This window comes from Helobdella robusta (genome assembly GCF_000326865.2).
Source record: "Helobdella robusta unplaced genomic scaffold HELROscaffold_25, whole genome shotgun sequence".
NCBI classification, from domain to species: Eukaryota; Metazoa; Annelida; class Clitellata; order Rhynchobdellida; family Glossiphoniidae; genus Helobdella; species Helobdella robusta.
In genome coordinates this window covers 1,294,907-1,310,872 of record NW_008704310.1, presented here as the reverse complement: position 1 = coordinate 1,310,872, position 15,966 = coordinate 1,294,907, and the positions used below count along the sequence as shown (strand labels likewise).

Below are 15,966 nucleotides of genomic sequence, written 5' to 3'. Positions count from 1 at the left end.
TGGAGAAAAATCTTTCTGTCAATTAAATCAATCAATCTGTTGAAACGAAATAGTTCATAACTAAAAAGTTCATCATGGAAACAATTTGATCAACCCATCATGCATACATGCCAAACGTTTTTAAAACTCCAAAATCTTTTACAAGTTTCATATCATGGCTAGTTAGATACCTTTAAATAAAAAATTTGTTTTAACACGTGATTGCAACTTTGTTAAAACCATTTAAATCATGTTTGAAATCATCATCACCAATTTACAAAATTCTCAAACTATAAACGTGTCCAGTCCATGATGGTATGAAGTATGCATGTATGATGGGTCCAACACAATGTTGGACCCATAGTGACAATGCACTAGTGACAATACCAACTTTTATTAATGTTACTTCGTATTGTCTGATCAACTTACAGTTAATTATTATTATTACTATTAAAACATTTGCAGAGCTTTTCGCTAATTTCAAAGGCGCTAAGACACAAGTAACAATTTACCTTGGAAAATCTACAACAGATTCAATGAAAACACAAACATTGACAATACTAAATAAAAAGTACACAAAATGTGAGCAAATGTTTAAATGCAAAAGTTGCATTAAAACCGAAATAACCTATAAAGCTGGTTATATTAAACCTCCTAAAGGAATACAACAGCATAAGTAAAGCATATGATAGGGCAAAAACCTCCAAAGCTTTCAGTTGTCCAAAATGACAACAGTCGACAACCCATATGGCACTATGAGCATACAGCACAACTGACAACTCTACACAAAAACCAACGGCTGACAACCTGCAGTGACATCAAAGGAAAGTACATGATGGCAGGCAACTAAAGAGTGCATAAATGGACAAGATGATTATTGCCTCAGCCTTCTGTCAAACAAGTTCCATGAAAAAACAGCAAATCCAAACTATCAGAGTGTGAACTTTTATATAATTTAAATAACGCTTTGCTTGTTATTTAAATAATGCTTTAAATAATGCTTTTTTTAATAATATTTAAATAATTTAAATAATCAGCTATTCATTTGAAATGCTTGCACACTAAAAGTGCTACTTTTAAAAATAATTTTCCAACAGACTGGCACAAATCAGTCATCATTTAGTTAGAAATGGTTGAAAGTTCATCTCAAGCTTTCCTAAAAAAAACAAACAACATTGCACATTTCTTTAAAATTTATGAATTAATTAATTATAATTAAATTGTGTAATCAGTTTTTGATTTAAACGTAACTATAAAAATTGTTTTATCAAATAATCAATAACTTTCAAGAAAAAAAAACCATAAAATGTGACAAAAAAAAATTTGAAAAAAAAACTTAAATGGTTTAGCAGGATAAAAATATAATTAAAATAACAAGCAACAACTATCTAATGAATGCTAAAAACCAATTTTATTGTAATGTACCTACAAAATTTCTTGGCTTAAGGATTTTTAACAAGAATATATGCACAATAATATAATTATATTTGGTAGATTGGAGATAAAGATTGAAACAGTTTTTAAAAACTTATAACAATCACAGACAAATTTTTTTTACAATTGGATTTACATAATACATGACCTTCATTACAATGATACAAAAATCTTGGATTAGTGTCATGCTTCAATCACCTAGGGCATATCACCAGTTCGCTGATAAATTGAAACATTAAAATTAAACAAATTAAATATTAAACACAAAATACAATAAATAAAAAAAAACAATAGAACAGAAACTCTTTTTTTTAATTTGATAACCAAATAATTTGAAAGGTAAAAGTTCAGTTAATTGAATTTTAAATAAATAAATAATAAATTGATTAAATTATTAAATGAAACCAGAATTGAATTTGAAAAGTGACATATTTATTTTTTTTAAACTATTTTAAAAAATCTAACTTTGAAAAAATAAACTAACTAATGAGCCAAGTCCCACAAGTCAAGAATATATTTTTTAATTTGAAAACTTAAAAATAAATTAAAGAATTTAATTTCTTTTTATTTATTAGACTACTAGATTAATTTTTTTTTACAAATAGCTCTTAAATAATTTAATTTAAATTTTTTAATATAAAAAAACTTTTATTACAATATTGTTTTATTTGTTAGTTTGTAGATTAAGGCAAAATAATGGCAAAGAGTTGTTTTTAAATTTAAATTAAATAAATTTACAAAACCTCAAAACCTTTTCTAACTTCTTATGATATTAACTGTTTGTTTACTAAATTTTAGTGATCTAAACTAAACTAATAAACTAAACTAAACTAAATGATAATATTTAAAATCCTATCTTTCATTATTAAATTTGTCTTAACTTAATAACTTATGTTTTAAAATTTAAATTAAAAATTTAAAAATTTAAATGTAGATGGTAAATTTCCATTAAAGATTAAAATTAAAAAAATTAAATTAATTTACACTACATTATTAATTTACTTTTTTATTATTTTATATATCTCTTTTTGTTTTTTTAATAACAAGATACAATTACAATATAATATGGGAAAAAAAGAAGCTCATTTGATTGACATCACATTACATTAGACTATTAGAGATCATTACAATCACATTAAAATGTATTGATTACAATATTGAATGAAATGAGTCTGTCATTTCATGTAATCTGTGATTGTAACAGTTACATCACATGATCTGTAATGTAATGTGATGTCTGTCAGACAGACAGACATGATGAACTGATTGTCGTTGTTGATGCTGGCTGATGTGATGAGATGAGTGAATGAGGAAGAAAAACAAACAAAAAAGAACTACAATTCAAAATATTTTATTTAATTAATTTAATAATTAATTTAATTTAAATATTGAAATATAAAGTTCTAAAAAAAAGATGTTGACCAACCACTTCTTGAATCTTGAGACTTCAAATTTAAAGACAACGATGTGTATTTATGTAATTTATTTTATTTTACCTTGGCTTATTTCAATAATATTTTACAATTCAAAATACAAAAATACGCCAATGTAACGCCAACACGTGTTAGTAAAGTAAGTAAATGATAAAGACCCGAACACGTTAATAGCAAACTGAACAGAATGAATGAAGATGATGATACAATCAACCCAACAACAACACATCAACTAACCACACAACAGAAACAACAATAATTGGATATATGCATGTATGTATGTATGTATGTATGTGTGTGTTTGTGTGTGTGTGTGTGTGTATGTATGTATGTATGTATGTATGTATGTATGTATGTATGTATGTATGTATGTGTGTGTATGTATGTATGTATGTATGTGTGTATGTATGAATATATTTATGTATGTATGTATGTATGTGTGTGTATGTATGTATGTATGTGTGTATGTATGAATATATTTATGTATGTATGTATATATTTATTTATGTATGTATATATATAATATATAATTGTGTAAATAAGTTTGTTTTATTTATTGTATTTTTATTAAAATATTTATATATTTGATGTTGTTGTTATTGTTATTATTATGTATTTGAAATGTTAATATATTTGTTTTTATTATTTTTTCACGTTTTTCCATTAATATTTGTTAATATTTTCGTAGAAGATCTCGGCACAAATTTATCAATGTGAACTATATCACACAAGCAAAAAGTAATATATATATATATATATATATATATATATATATATATATATGTATATTTGTGTTTGTGTGTACAATGTACATACACACAAATTTATATATATATATATATATCATATATACAAATATATATATATATATATATATATACGTGTAACATGTAAAATGACGGTTTGTCTACTTTTATCATGGATATATATAATAATATCCATGACTTTTATACGTGAAAATTTTTTTTAAATATGATAATCAGAAAATATAAGAAATTATTAATTTTTAACATTATGACAAAAAGTTCAATAAAAGCATAAAATGTAATTAGTTAATTAATTAATTATATTGTACATTTGACAAAAAATTAATATATAAATCTTTTAAATATGCTAATGCTTAGCCTCCTTAGCCTTACGTCTATTATTTGAAACCAAACCCCCATAGTAAATGTTTTAGACCAAGGGGCGGTGTATCGAAGATGAATTCTGATAGCTTAAGCTTTAATGTCCCATTTACGTGATATGCTAACGACCCTATAACAGCACATATGCTAACTATACCTGTAGCAGAAAACACGTTTGTAGCGCATATACTAATGACCCTTTAGCGCAATATGTTAATTACTTTGTAATCTGTTTTATAACGCAAAGGCTTATATAATATATATATATATATATATATATATATATATAAACCATATAAACTATATAAAGAATATACTTAAAATAATAATATATACAAAATTTTTAATTTTTATATATTTATATATATAATAATTATAGATCATCTGATTGCATTCAAACATAATAAACTTTTAGTAATAATTTTTTGATAAGTTAACTTTTAGTTTATTTTTCTTAACAGCTGATCCTGCTTGTCTTGGATCTGTATTTGTAGTTGAATAAAAGTAAGATATTTACAAAAATGTCGATGCTGAATTTAATAATTACCGCTGATGATTACGGCTACAATTCTGAAAGAAATCTCGGGATAAAATATTGCCTTGAAAATGGGGCCGTTAGTAGGACATCTGCCATGGTCAATGGGCTGGCCTGCCTGAGTGGGAGAGACATTCTCAACAATCTTCCAAAAAAAGCCACCGTAGGTTAGGTGGTAGATGAAGATCAATAAATAAATTTCAAACTACAATCAAATCAATTAAATAAATTAATTGTGATCGTCATTGACGACCACTGGGGCTAGTGTAGTGTAGTGTAGTCTTTGTTGTTTATCTACTCTTATCGCCTTCTGGTGGCTACTTCGGTTTATAAAACATAAAAATAAATTGAATCAATTAGACTTACTAGACAAACGAAAGAATCCAATGATGAGTGCTACCTCAGTTTTTAAACATTACAGTCAAACATTCATCATTCCAAGACATATTAAGAAATAAATTTATAAATAGACAAAACATTCAATAGTTAATTTTTTAACAATGGTGCAGTCAAGTTTTAAAATAAAAAATACGATTTTAAATCATTAATGTATAAAACAAAACATTGAGTCTTTACCAATACTACTTACTGTTTAGCTCATTCACCGTATGTCTATAAACTGCTCAATAAATCTTAGTTCCATTTAAAATTCAAACTATTCATTGTTATTAGTATAATTATCTGATCAGTATAGTTTAAATTACATAGTTAAAGCCCTTGTAACTTAACTTGTAGCTGGCATAAAAAACATTTTGAGCCAAAATGTTATGGTCTTCATTTCAGCAGATCTTATAAATGTTAACATCTTCTGTGTCAATACATGATTGACAGCAAATGTGAGCTGATTTTCCGTTTGTTTGAACGACCAGGTCTCCACTTGAACCTGACTGAGGGACGACCACTACAATGCCACAGTTCCTTGAGACAATATGGCTTTTTCTCCAGCAAGCAAAGTTTAACAATGTTGCTAGATGATGATGATGTCATCAAGAAATCTGAGGTGACATTTTGGCTTAAATTTACTAAAACTGTTATTATTACCAAAATAAAATTAAAATTTTGAGGTCAAGTCAGAAATCATCTTACAAATCAACAAATTCAAAGAGTTGTTTGGTCTCTATCCACCATATGTAGATGGTCATCATCATGTCCACGTCTTTCCAGGTAGTTGATTAGTCATTTCAATAAAATATTTCAATATTACTAATACCAACGCAGTATGTGATATATTTGATGTATTAATACTAGTGGCAAGATATGTCATCCCATTTACTGCAGATCTCATCAACAACAAATGTAAGTCAATTTTGTTTTTGAACTCTTATCCAGTTGTCAGAGATGTTTTGGCGAGTGTGATGAGTGAATTGAACATCAGAGAGGTTCGAATGCCTCACGACGGCACATTCGACGAGGCACGCGATGACGCCACGCTCAATGAGACTGCAGATGGATCGTTGAGGGATTTCTTGATGTCAGTTAATACGGAGGCAGAAAAGGCCAAGAGCGTTTACAAACATCATAGCATCAAGTACGAATGAAATTTTCATTGTAGCGACAAAACCAAGCAGACTAGTTCGTTCTGAGTTTGTGTTAAATAATTTTCATTACACAACCTTCCCAACGTCATTCAGATTTTCCGACCACTTCTTTGGTCTGTCCACCATGGGTTTGATGATGACAGAAGATAAGATAAAAAATATCTTACTAAAAATGAGAAGCGAAGCAACAAACTCAAAAACCCCAAATAAGATAACAACGTGTGAATTGATGGCCCACCCAGGCTACCCATGCACCGACCCCACCAGAGGGGGGTGCGGTGAGGGAGCTGATCAGTTTGCACAGTCAACAGACAGGCTTCACGAACTCAATGTTCTCAACAGCACATCCCTGAAACAATTCTACCGCGACAACAACATCCATCTGATATCATTAGTCTCATCATGACCGTTCTTGTGTGTCTTCGCTTCGTTTGATGTAACACTTAACACGTTTATTGTTAATAAAACACTGCTAGCGTTTATTTCTCAAAATGAATCGTTCAATCAATTAATTAAATATGCTGACATATAAAACAACTGTGTAAAAAGTAACAGTAATCACCAAAGTAGCAATAATCACCAAGAACTAAAATCCATGTGATTTGCGACAGGTTTAAATTTTTTTCTCCTAGGTTCTTCAGGATCTATCTCTTGAATTTGTTTGCTGCAATATAAAATAATTAAATGATGTCATCAATTACGAAATGAGAAAATGATTTCATTTCAGTGCGAGCAAATTTTAAGCGAGCCTAGTTTCCGAGATCAAACGCAAGAACAAACCTTAACTTGGGGTTGATGTACTTGCCCACTCCTGAACTGAAAACTTTTAACGTCTGCTTGTTTGCTGTTTTGTCATCCAGCTTCTTCCTCCTCATCTCATCATCTTCCTTCAACTTCTTCACATTTGCATCTTCCCGTTCCATTGCCAACTGAACGTTTAGAGGAACATTAGATTGATAACTAAATAGGGTGCAAGTATATGATACAGATTGAGATATGTGTGCGCTACACAAAGTGAAATGGCCATTGTTAACATATTCGCTTGTACAGGCATTCATTCATCAAGTGCCTATTTGGAGATCTCAGATGTCTCATTCGACGATTATTTCCAGTCAGTGACTATATATCAAAATTTTCAGTTTGATCATCTGATAGTTGGATGTTCATACCCTCGAGAAACTGACTCACACTATGCAAATGAATTTGTAAATTACATGAGAACTATGAAGAGCGCCATTCAACTTCACTGCTAACTTTTTCAGCATATTTCTTAAATTGAACAAACAAACAAACAATTTAGTAAAATCCCGATTAAGTAGATTCAGAGAAGTAGTTCTTATTTTGTTGCATTTGCTGCTTCACGGCGTTAGTTACAATTTTTAAAAGTGAAAAAAAATTAATTTTTTGACGTGAAGCGATCTAAGTAGTACGTGTACAGACAAACAACTGAACGACTAGATAGTTAATTAAAAACCAGTCAACAAAAATGCACACTGACAGCTCGCAGAAGTGAACAACAAACCCAACAAAGAATTGAAAAAATATCCTCAGCGACGACAAACAGAAGAGACGAACCTGCTTATCAACTTCGTCGTACGGATCGTAGAAGACGTTGCAATGCTCAATGCATATCTTCTCCTAATATTTGTATGTGCAAATGTAATGAGAGGATTGTTATGACATATTACATACAACCACATCAACAGAAATTGAAGTTTGAAAAGAAATTGCTTTGAATGATGATTAAAAGCGAACGAGCGTACCAGTGGTCTGTCCTTATCATCAGTTTTGATCTTTTCCATCTTGTCCAGCGTCTCCATGCCACCAACCACGTGTCCAAAGACTGAGTGCTTGTTGTCCAGGTGACGTGCTGATCGGTATGTCAGGAAGCTGAACGAGATGGTCAATAATAATTAGTCACAAACATTTAATCTGTAGTTAGCATCGAAATTAGGTTAGCATCGAAAACAATCTGGGTGTGATTCTGCGTTGCGACTCGTAATATAAACATGAAAATATCAGTAATAAATTTCTACATGACATGAAGCTACAAAAAATTGTGAAGATGAACAGAGAAGCAAAAGAAACGTACAAGACGAACAAAGACGAACACAAATGAACGAACTCGATCTAGCAACCAACCAAGCGCACAGCTGCACCAATCAACTCACAATTGAGACTTGTTGGAATTAGGACCTGAGTTGGCCATGCTGACAATACCTCTACCTGTGTGAGTCAGGTTGGATTTGAACTCATCCTTGAACGGACCACCCCATATCGACTGGCCACCGAATCCTGTGTTGTCTGGATCGCCTCCCTGGATCTGTTCAAGCGGCAACAAGGAACAACATGAACGCATTTTGTTAGAAATCATAATAACCATTGTCATAGAGACAATGTTAACATTTCAATCCGTATTTTTCAAAAGAAAATGATGCCAATTAAGGTTGCTGGTTCTCAAGTGGAGTTAAGTAGGGTGAAATTACCACAAACAAAACTGCTGTTGACAAATTTTCACTACAACATCCGGTATGATATAACAGGCAAAGTTATCCACATTTGACAACCTTAACCAGTAACTTGTTCTTTTAATTGCCAATCATACGTAACAGAAAAAAAATTTCAAACTGGATTGACCTTTAACGATCATGAAGATAACAATCTTGTCAAGTTGATTAATGAGAGAAGAAGGAAATCTCAAACTTTTCAAAAATGAAACTTTGAATCAACTTCCAGCCATATTAATGATTCTAAATTGAACTTAGCTAACTGGAGAAACACGTTATTAGCACACAATTATTATGGCTCAACCTTAACAAATCTTAATGAAAATCAAACTTTATTATCACAGCAACCTTTCAAAAAACGCAACATTTAAAATGAAACTTGCCATGAAGTTTTTGATGGATCGATGGAAGATGGTACCATTGTAGTAGCCGTTCAAGCAGTGCTTCAGAAAGTTCTCACATGTCTTTGGCACCTGCAACATGTTGATGATCACCTTCTACTTTCACAAAAGAAACAAAGCGTAAAACGATGCAACGGTTGAGGGGATGGTGAAAGTAGTAGAAACCTGATCGGAATGAAGTTCGATGTTGATGTTACCATGGGAGGTGACCAGTTGTATGTAGGCCTTCTTCTTGATGCGCGAGTACCTCAGCGTGTCTTCGTCAATTATGGCTGCGGTGTTCGTGTGGGTGGCCGTCATTCATTGAAACACGAGGTGAATTAAACACACACTGCTAACCAACGAAACATTGCGTTGGTTGAGTGCAGTGACATCGCAACATCCAACTGATGCAGTGGGATGGATGTTGCGAAGATGAAGTTGAACTGCGCGCTATAAAATTTATGACCAAGTCAGAGTGGAATATTTAACATCGTAGTGTACAAAGTTTAGTGCAGCTCAGATTACTTCGGCACACGTCGTCTTAAAAATAAAAACTACAATAAAAAGAGCATGATTAAGCTATTATAACAAAAAGGTAAAGTACTGACCGGGTTCGAGTCGAGTGACTGGATCGATTGTTGTGGAGGTGAAGGAAGCTGCTACTCTGCCTGTTGAATAGTGGGCCTGCAACGTTAACACGTGCAACATCACCAAACAACACACACACTCACTCACACACTCACTCACACACACTCACTCACACACACACACAAGTCCTACAAACGCAATCATTCCATACACCCCACTACACAACAACAAACTCACAGCATTAACACTATCTGCTTTCGGTTTCACTTGAGATGTGCTGTCCTGTGTTAGTGGAGGAATGTGGCAATTCATCATTGGTAATGTTATAACCATCACTTATAGTTACGTAATTGAGAGGTGAACAACCAAATGAACAAAAACATGAACAGATGCATATGCCAAACGTTAAAGGACTTGTAACCGAACGTGCCAAGCGACATAAAAACAAAGTAGTGAATTGGTGTATGACGCAACGATCCAATGCATTCAGTACAGTGATGGCAACTTCTGCTAACAAAACGATAAAAAAAAGTTGACCTACAGTGGTAGAGACTTTATAAGTGGTGTTGAGTTCTTCGAGGACCTGCTTCGTTTCGTTGTTGATGTTCTTCAGGTGGAACGTTGGATCCTTCGACGCCCGCAACTCCTCTGCGTGGGGGGGGGTATTATACGGGGTGCCAACGTCATCCACGTGCACGTGTTGGTGTCATTCATGGTTTATATCGCTGCTCATTTCACTCACACATCTTTTCAAACATCCAGCCGAAACATCTTTGGCATCATCTCTTCACAGCAATTGACACACCACATCATGCTCAATCAACACCAACGACTGGAGCAACACGTCATAATGCAACATCCAACCGTCCACCAACACGTCATAACGCAACAACACGTCATCCACCCTAACAACCTTCACTGAGAACTTTAAGATTTTTCTTGATGTGTAAGAAGCTCGAGAAGTTGAACTTATCCAAGTTGCTTGGGTCTTGAATGGTGATGATGTCCTTGCGTGTGAATGGTTCATCAGTCAGCAGGTCCTTCCAGTAATTCACCTTGATGTTCAACTTCTCAATAGCCTGATGAACAGTCAACAAGTTAAAACATTTATTTCCAGCGTCAGAGTCGGATATAAATGTTTTCGACTCCAGGTTTCGGGTAAAAACTTCCGACTCCAGATTCCGACTCCCAAAACAAATTGCCAACTTTTGCTTTATAATTTTACATAAATTAGAGATATTTCAAAAAAATTTAAAAACAGTCAATGTAATCACTTTTCTTACTAAAATAATTTTGTATATATATGTATATATATGTATATATATATATATATATATATATATATATATATATATTTTTACAATATTCTATAAATTCTACCGAATGTTTGGCGTTAATATGTTTGTAGTTCGTTTTTTCAATTTATATATATATATATTAAAACATATTTAGAAATAATGATATGATTTTATTCACATTGTTATCATGCAGTTTCAGTATTAACAATGATTGTGTACCACTGTTGCTATGCATGTGCATTCTGGAAAACACGATTTTGTATAAATACTTATAGAATAAAAAAATTCAAATTCTTCACACTTTCAAATAAATAAATGAATAAATATATCTACAAATAAAGAAAGAGAGAAAGGAAGAAAGAAATGAATAAATATATGGATGAATGACTGAATAAATGAACAAAAAAATGAATAACAAATGAACGAACAAACAAATGAATAACAAATAAATAACAAACAAACAAATGAATGAATGAATGAATGAATGTAGAAATAGAAAGCAGAAACGAACATCAAAGCAGAAGACATTGCCTGTAGTTCTGATGGCAACAATGTGGGTGTTCTCGTTGAAGACTTTGAATGTTACTGGGCAGTGAAACTGGTCTGTGGGGCGGTGGTGGCGGTGGTGGCGGTGGATTCATGGTCACCTCACGATGATAACGATGATGATGATTACATTAACAGACGCACCAACCCAGCCAGCCTAATTCTCTCGAGCTGGTGCATCTAAACACATAAGCACATACATTTCATATTCAAGCACAACTCACGAACATCAAGGGCGGCGTGATGGCTCAATGGTTAAAGGCGCCTGGTCTTGCTATTGCAATGACTGGGTTCGAATACAAAGAGATCCCCGCCTATCATATGCAATGTGTATGATGCGTGGTTTGCACGCGTATTCATATACGATGTGTGTGTTTGTTGTTGAAACCTCTGAAGCAAAAGAAAAAGAGTAACCTTTAACCTAACAACACCAGGTAACAAGAAGACCCACACCACACACGCATACACACGCACAACACACTCACGCACAATGCAACCAACCAACAGACTGACCTGATGAATTCTTGCAGAAGTTCAATTTGATGAGATCCTTCCTCAACAGTTTCTAAGTTGTTCATTGAAAGTTTTTTAATCATGATAATTAACCACATACACAGACATACAGCAGATTAATAAATGAACTCAATTTAATTTCAACGTTCCCAATTATTTGTCAATTATTTGTATACGTATACACACACGGACACACACACACACACAACACACATACATGCATACATTCACACACACACACACACATATACATATATACTTACATACATACATACATATTATTTGAAGGTTGTGTATGAAGATGGAATAACAGAATTGATGGTTACAGAATAATACGGCAATGATATCTGAACGAAGAAAATGATCAAGCCTACCTCTCCGGTGATTGGGTTGATGCCGTATTGCTTCAAGAAAGACAATATGTTTCTGTTTTTATTAAAATAAATAATCATAATAATCATCATTTTTACAATTATATATTATGTTATATATATATATAATTATATATATATATATATATATATAATATATATATATATATATAAAGAAATAAATATGCATATATACAAAATATGTCAAAAATACATGTATATATAAAACAAGTGAAATAATAATAACAATAATAGTAATAATAATAACAGCAACTGATGAAAAAGATATGAAGAAGAAGAGAAGGAGGTCAACTAACAGGAGTTCAAATATGTGACCATCCACTGTGCAGTAAGGCTTCTCGAATGGCTGCAAACTCAAACTGGTTATGAAAGGAAATTAGTTAAAAATAATAATAATCAGAATAATAATTATCATCAGTGAAATCATCATCAAAACCATATTTCAGACATTCTTTAGCCAAAAATGGTCTGCAAACAGTAACTCTCGACTTGATTGTAACAAAAAAATGATAGAGCCAGGCTCCCATTTAAGCATACAAAACGTAAAAAGTGAAGTTGCTGAAACAACTGGCGGCTGCAAAGAACGACCTGCAACAGGAAAATGGAAGCCTCCTGAATTTTGAACTCTCCCCTGATTCAGCTGTTGGCTTCTTGCCTCCATAAAACAAACTCCACTCTGTTGTTGTGAGGTACCTGCAGTTCAAAAGTAGTTGAGCGTTCATTTTTTCATTTGAATAATCATCACTGATATACCATTTCGTTATGCCAAGCTCATAACTTTTTGGACACAAACCAAACTTATCAACTTTCATGGACAATATCAAATACACTGTATCAGTTTTATTTATTTGCAAATTGTGTATACTTTATATTAAAAGTTTTTCTTGATATTCCAAAGTTATAAAATGATAACTACAAAATCTTTTTTTGCTGCTGTTATGTGGAAGGAACACGAATCAATTTCATTTATCCATGCTACACATTTCTCACCCACATAAACGTATAAATGCAATGAAGGAGAGCTTGATAATTTTTATTTTATTTATATAAAATTTACTGAAAGACAATTTTATTCAAAAATTTTTCATTAATAAAATAAAAACTAAAAAAAGAATCCGTGGCTAAAAGTCCTTTCCTAAAAAAGTAACCTTTATTACTTTTTAAAGGTCCATAATTCATAATAGTCCAACCCCATTGTTATTGTTAATATTTAAGATAGTTATGTTACTAATCTAATCTATTTATTTAACTTTTTCTTCTTCTCGTGCCTTATCCCTTCAGTACATTGGCAACCATCGACCTCCATAAAACCCGATCTTTAGCTCTGTAGTAGTTGAAATGTGGTGATATTCAACAAGTGACACAAGGACTTCACGAATGTTATTTGTTGTTGACCACAATCTCTTTATCCTGCAATCTTTCCAGTAGTTGTTAGATTTTCCATTCTTTCCTTCCACATGATGTGACTGAAAAACTTAAACTTTAATTTTGTTGTTATTCTGATTTTACTGTTGTTGAGGATGTTTTTCGTTTTAGAATATGCATCTTTCACCATAGCTATCCTTTTTTTGATATCCACATCACATTTACAACCTGAGGTAATCAGACATCTGAGATAATTGAAGCTGTTGACTTGTTTCCCTTGTTTACTTTGCTTAAATGATCCAAGAGCAGGTTGGGGAAAGTTTGGTTTTACTGATACCCATTAACTTTTGTTTTTTTTATGCTAATTTGCAAGTTTTTCCTTTCACTTTCAAAACTTAGTTTGAAAACAATTGTTTGTAATTTTTCTATTGATTCCGTTATTAGAGCTATGATCAACATATCTTACATTGTTAATATTCTCGCCTCCAATGGATAGTTCATCTTTCAATAGATGGACTGAATAGCTAGCTATAGCACCATTAGAATATCGAATTCTAAATATCAAATATTAAGTTACTTTCCATTTCTATACTAATAGTTTTAATATAGAAATGGAAAGTAGCTTACAATGTATAGTAAAACTTTGTCATATTTTTAGCTGATAAAAATATGAATTAGAATATGTGAGCCTCCACACAATAATGAATTAATATATTAATGTCATTAATTAATAATTTTTAAATATTTTATTTCTAGACTGAGAACATGAAATGGATAGACTCAGTCCAGAAAATTGTTATTGAAAATTTAGACAAGTTTTGTTCTCCAATGCATTAAAACTAACGTCTGGTTTACGTAACGATGCCAGAAATTTTCTGAAATTGAGAAATTAAAAAAAATTACTAACAACTTGTCTTTCTGGTGTTGTTTTTTTCCCATTTTTATTCAACGTCAGTGAAGACAATTTGACTTATTACATATAAAAGAAAATAGATTTGAAAAAATAAATTGTGGGAAGCCATACACTTAGAATATCTATACTGGCCCTCGAACGCACCGTGCACATTTTTAGTGCGCTTTAGAGACTAAATATTCTTTAATTTCCATGTAATCAAACTACGATTTTTTTTTATTTTTATAGTTTATTAATAAATGTTTTTTTATTTTTTAAAAATTTTATTGATTTTAAATATTTTTCAATTGATTTATTTCATGCATTTGCATATTTCAAGATACTCAGTTACTTTTTATGGCCTCATATGACCACGTCATGCTTGACAGACATCTTTTATGGAAAGCTTGAAGTTTCAATAAATTTAAAAAAATAATATTAAATATTTTTTTATACAACTTACAAAATTCTTAACAATAAAATTTCAAATCAAAGTTAAAATTTAAAACTATTAAGCTTAGAAAGTTTTAAACTATTATTATTAAATTATGCAAAAAAAACTAAAGTGTACTAATTGAATCACAGAAAAAAATGAAGCGTTTGATCTGAGCGCTGATCTGGACAATCACGTCATTACACTGTATTTTTCCTGGATATATATATCCAGAGTCTTTTTTCGTGACGCGTGATGTCATTGTTTCTTTCGCTTCTTTTTTAAGTAGAGAGCATAATGTCTTTATGTGTGTTTATATATTTCATTCATTCAATGATCCTCTGTAGTCCCTTAAGGGACCGTTGAGGCCGATTGTATTCTTCTATCTCTCCAAAATCCTTTTCTTTCCCTCGCCATCTTCATTGAGCCCAATGTTCCAACCCCCGTCCATTCCGTGATATCATCCATCCACTTCCTCACAGGTCTTCCAACTTTTTTCTTCCAGTCCCTCTTTCTCATCAGTACTTTTTTGATCAGTCTGTCGTCTGTCATTCTGCAGATGTGCCCAAAGATACCCAGCTTTCTTTCCTTGACCCTTTCATACACAGTTTTTTGTCTTCCAAGTTGTTTTCTTATGGCATCGTTTCTTATCTTTTGTCTCCAACTGATTCCCAGCAACTTTCTATAACAATGCATCTCGAATGCTTCCAGTTTGTCTTTGTCTCTTTTCTTCAACGTCCAAGCCTCACATGCATACATCAATGTAGAAAACACACACGCTTCTACGATCTTTAACTTTGTTTTTGTAGATACATTACCGTTTTTCAATATTACTTTCAAAAATGCAAACATTCCTCTCGCGATTGCTATTCTTCTATCAATTTCTTTCGAACAATTATTGTCATCAGTTATGATGCTGCCCAGATATATAAATTGGTTCACTTGTTCGAGCTTTTCTGCTCCTATCTGGAATTCATCATGTTTCCACCTGCTCCGAAATCAT

General features: G+C 32.0%; 2 protein-coding genes across 2 annotated transcripts; one reads left to right on the top strand and one right to left on the bottom strand.

Moving 5' to 3' along the window:
• Positions 1-4,500: 4,500 nt before the first annotated feature.
• On the top strand, positions 4,501-6,452 carry HELRODRAFT_79617 (hypothetical protein; the record flags this gene model as incomplete). Its single annotated transcript, XM_009019679.1, has 5 exons — positions 4,501-4,675; positions 5,378-5,508; positions 5,573-5,675; positions 5,838-6,036; positions 6,140-6,452. 5 exons carry the CDS (start codon positions 4,501-4,503, stop codon positions 6,450-6,452), a joined length of 921 nt encoding a protein of 306 aa, XP_009017927.1.
• Positions 6,453-6,497: 45 nt separating this feature from the next.
• Positions 6,498-14,639, bottom strand: HELRODRAFT_185601 (hypothetical protein). The gene is made up of 17 exons (XM_009019678.1): positions 14,546-14,639; positions 12,862-12,966; positions 12,570-12,632; positions 12,256-12,307; positions 11,882-11,933; positions 11,334-11,425; positions 10,438-10,603; positions 10,066-10,172; positions 9,762-9,806; positions 9,545-9,620; positions 9,120-9,226; positions 8,937-9,026; positions 8,218-8,369; positions 7,810-7,936; positions 7,622-7,684; positions 6,827-6,975; positions 6,498-6,710 (listed from the first exon to the last, which is right to left on the bottom strand). The coding sequence occupies exons 1-17, from the start codon at positions 14,575-14,577 to the stop codon at positions 6,623-6,625; spliced, it is 1,566 nt and encodes a 521-aa protein (XP_009017926.1). The 5' UTR covers positions 14,578-14,639; the 3' UTR covers positions 6,498-6,622.
• Between the last annotated feature and the right edge of the window lie 1,327 nt (positions 14,640-15,966).

Excerpts from the sequence above, each read along its gene's own strand:
- HELRODRAFT_185601 (XM_009019678.1), bottom strand. The coding sequence starts at position 14,577 with ATGGGAAAAAAACAACACCAGAAAGACAAGTT. Across the intron at positions 12,633-12,861 it reads CTTCCATTTTCCTGTTGCAG|TTTGAGTTTGCAGCCATTCG; the intron begins GTCGTTCTTTGC and ends TTTCATAACCAG. Across the intron at positions 6,976-7,621 it reads ACGACGAAGTTGATAAGCAG|TTGGCAATGGAACGGGAAGA; the intron begins GTTCGTCTCTTC and ends CTAAACGTTCAG.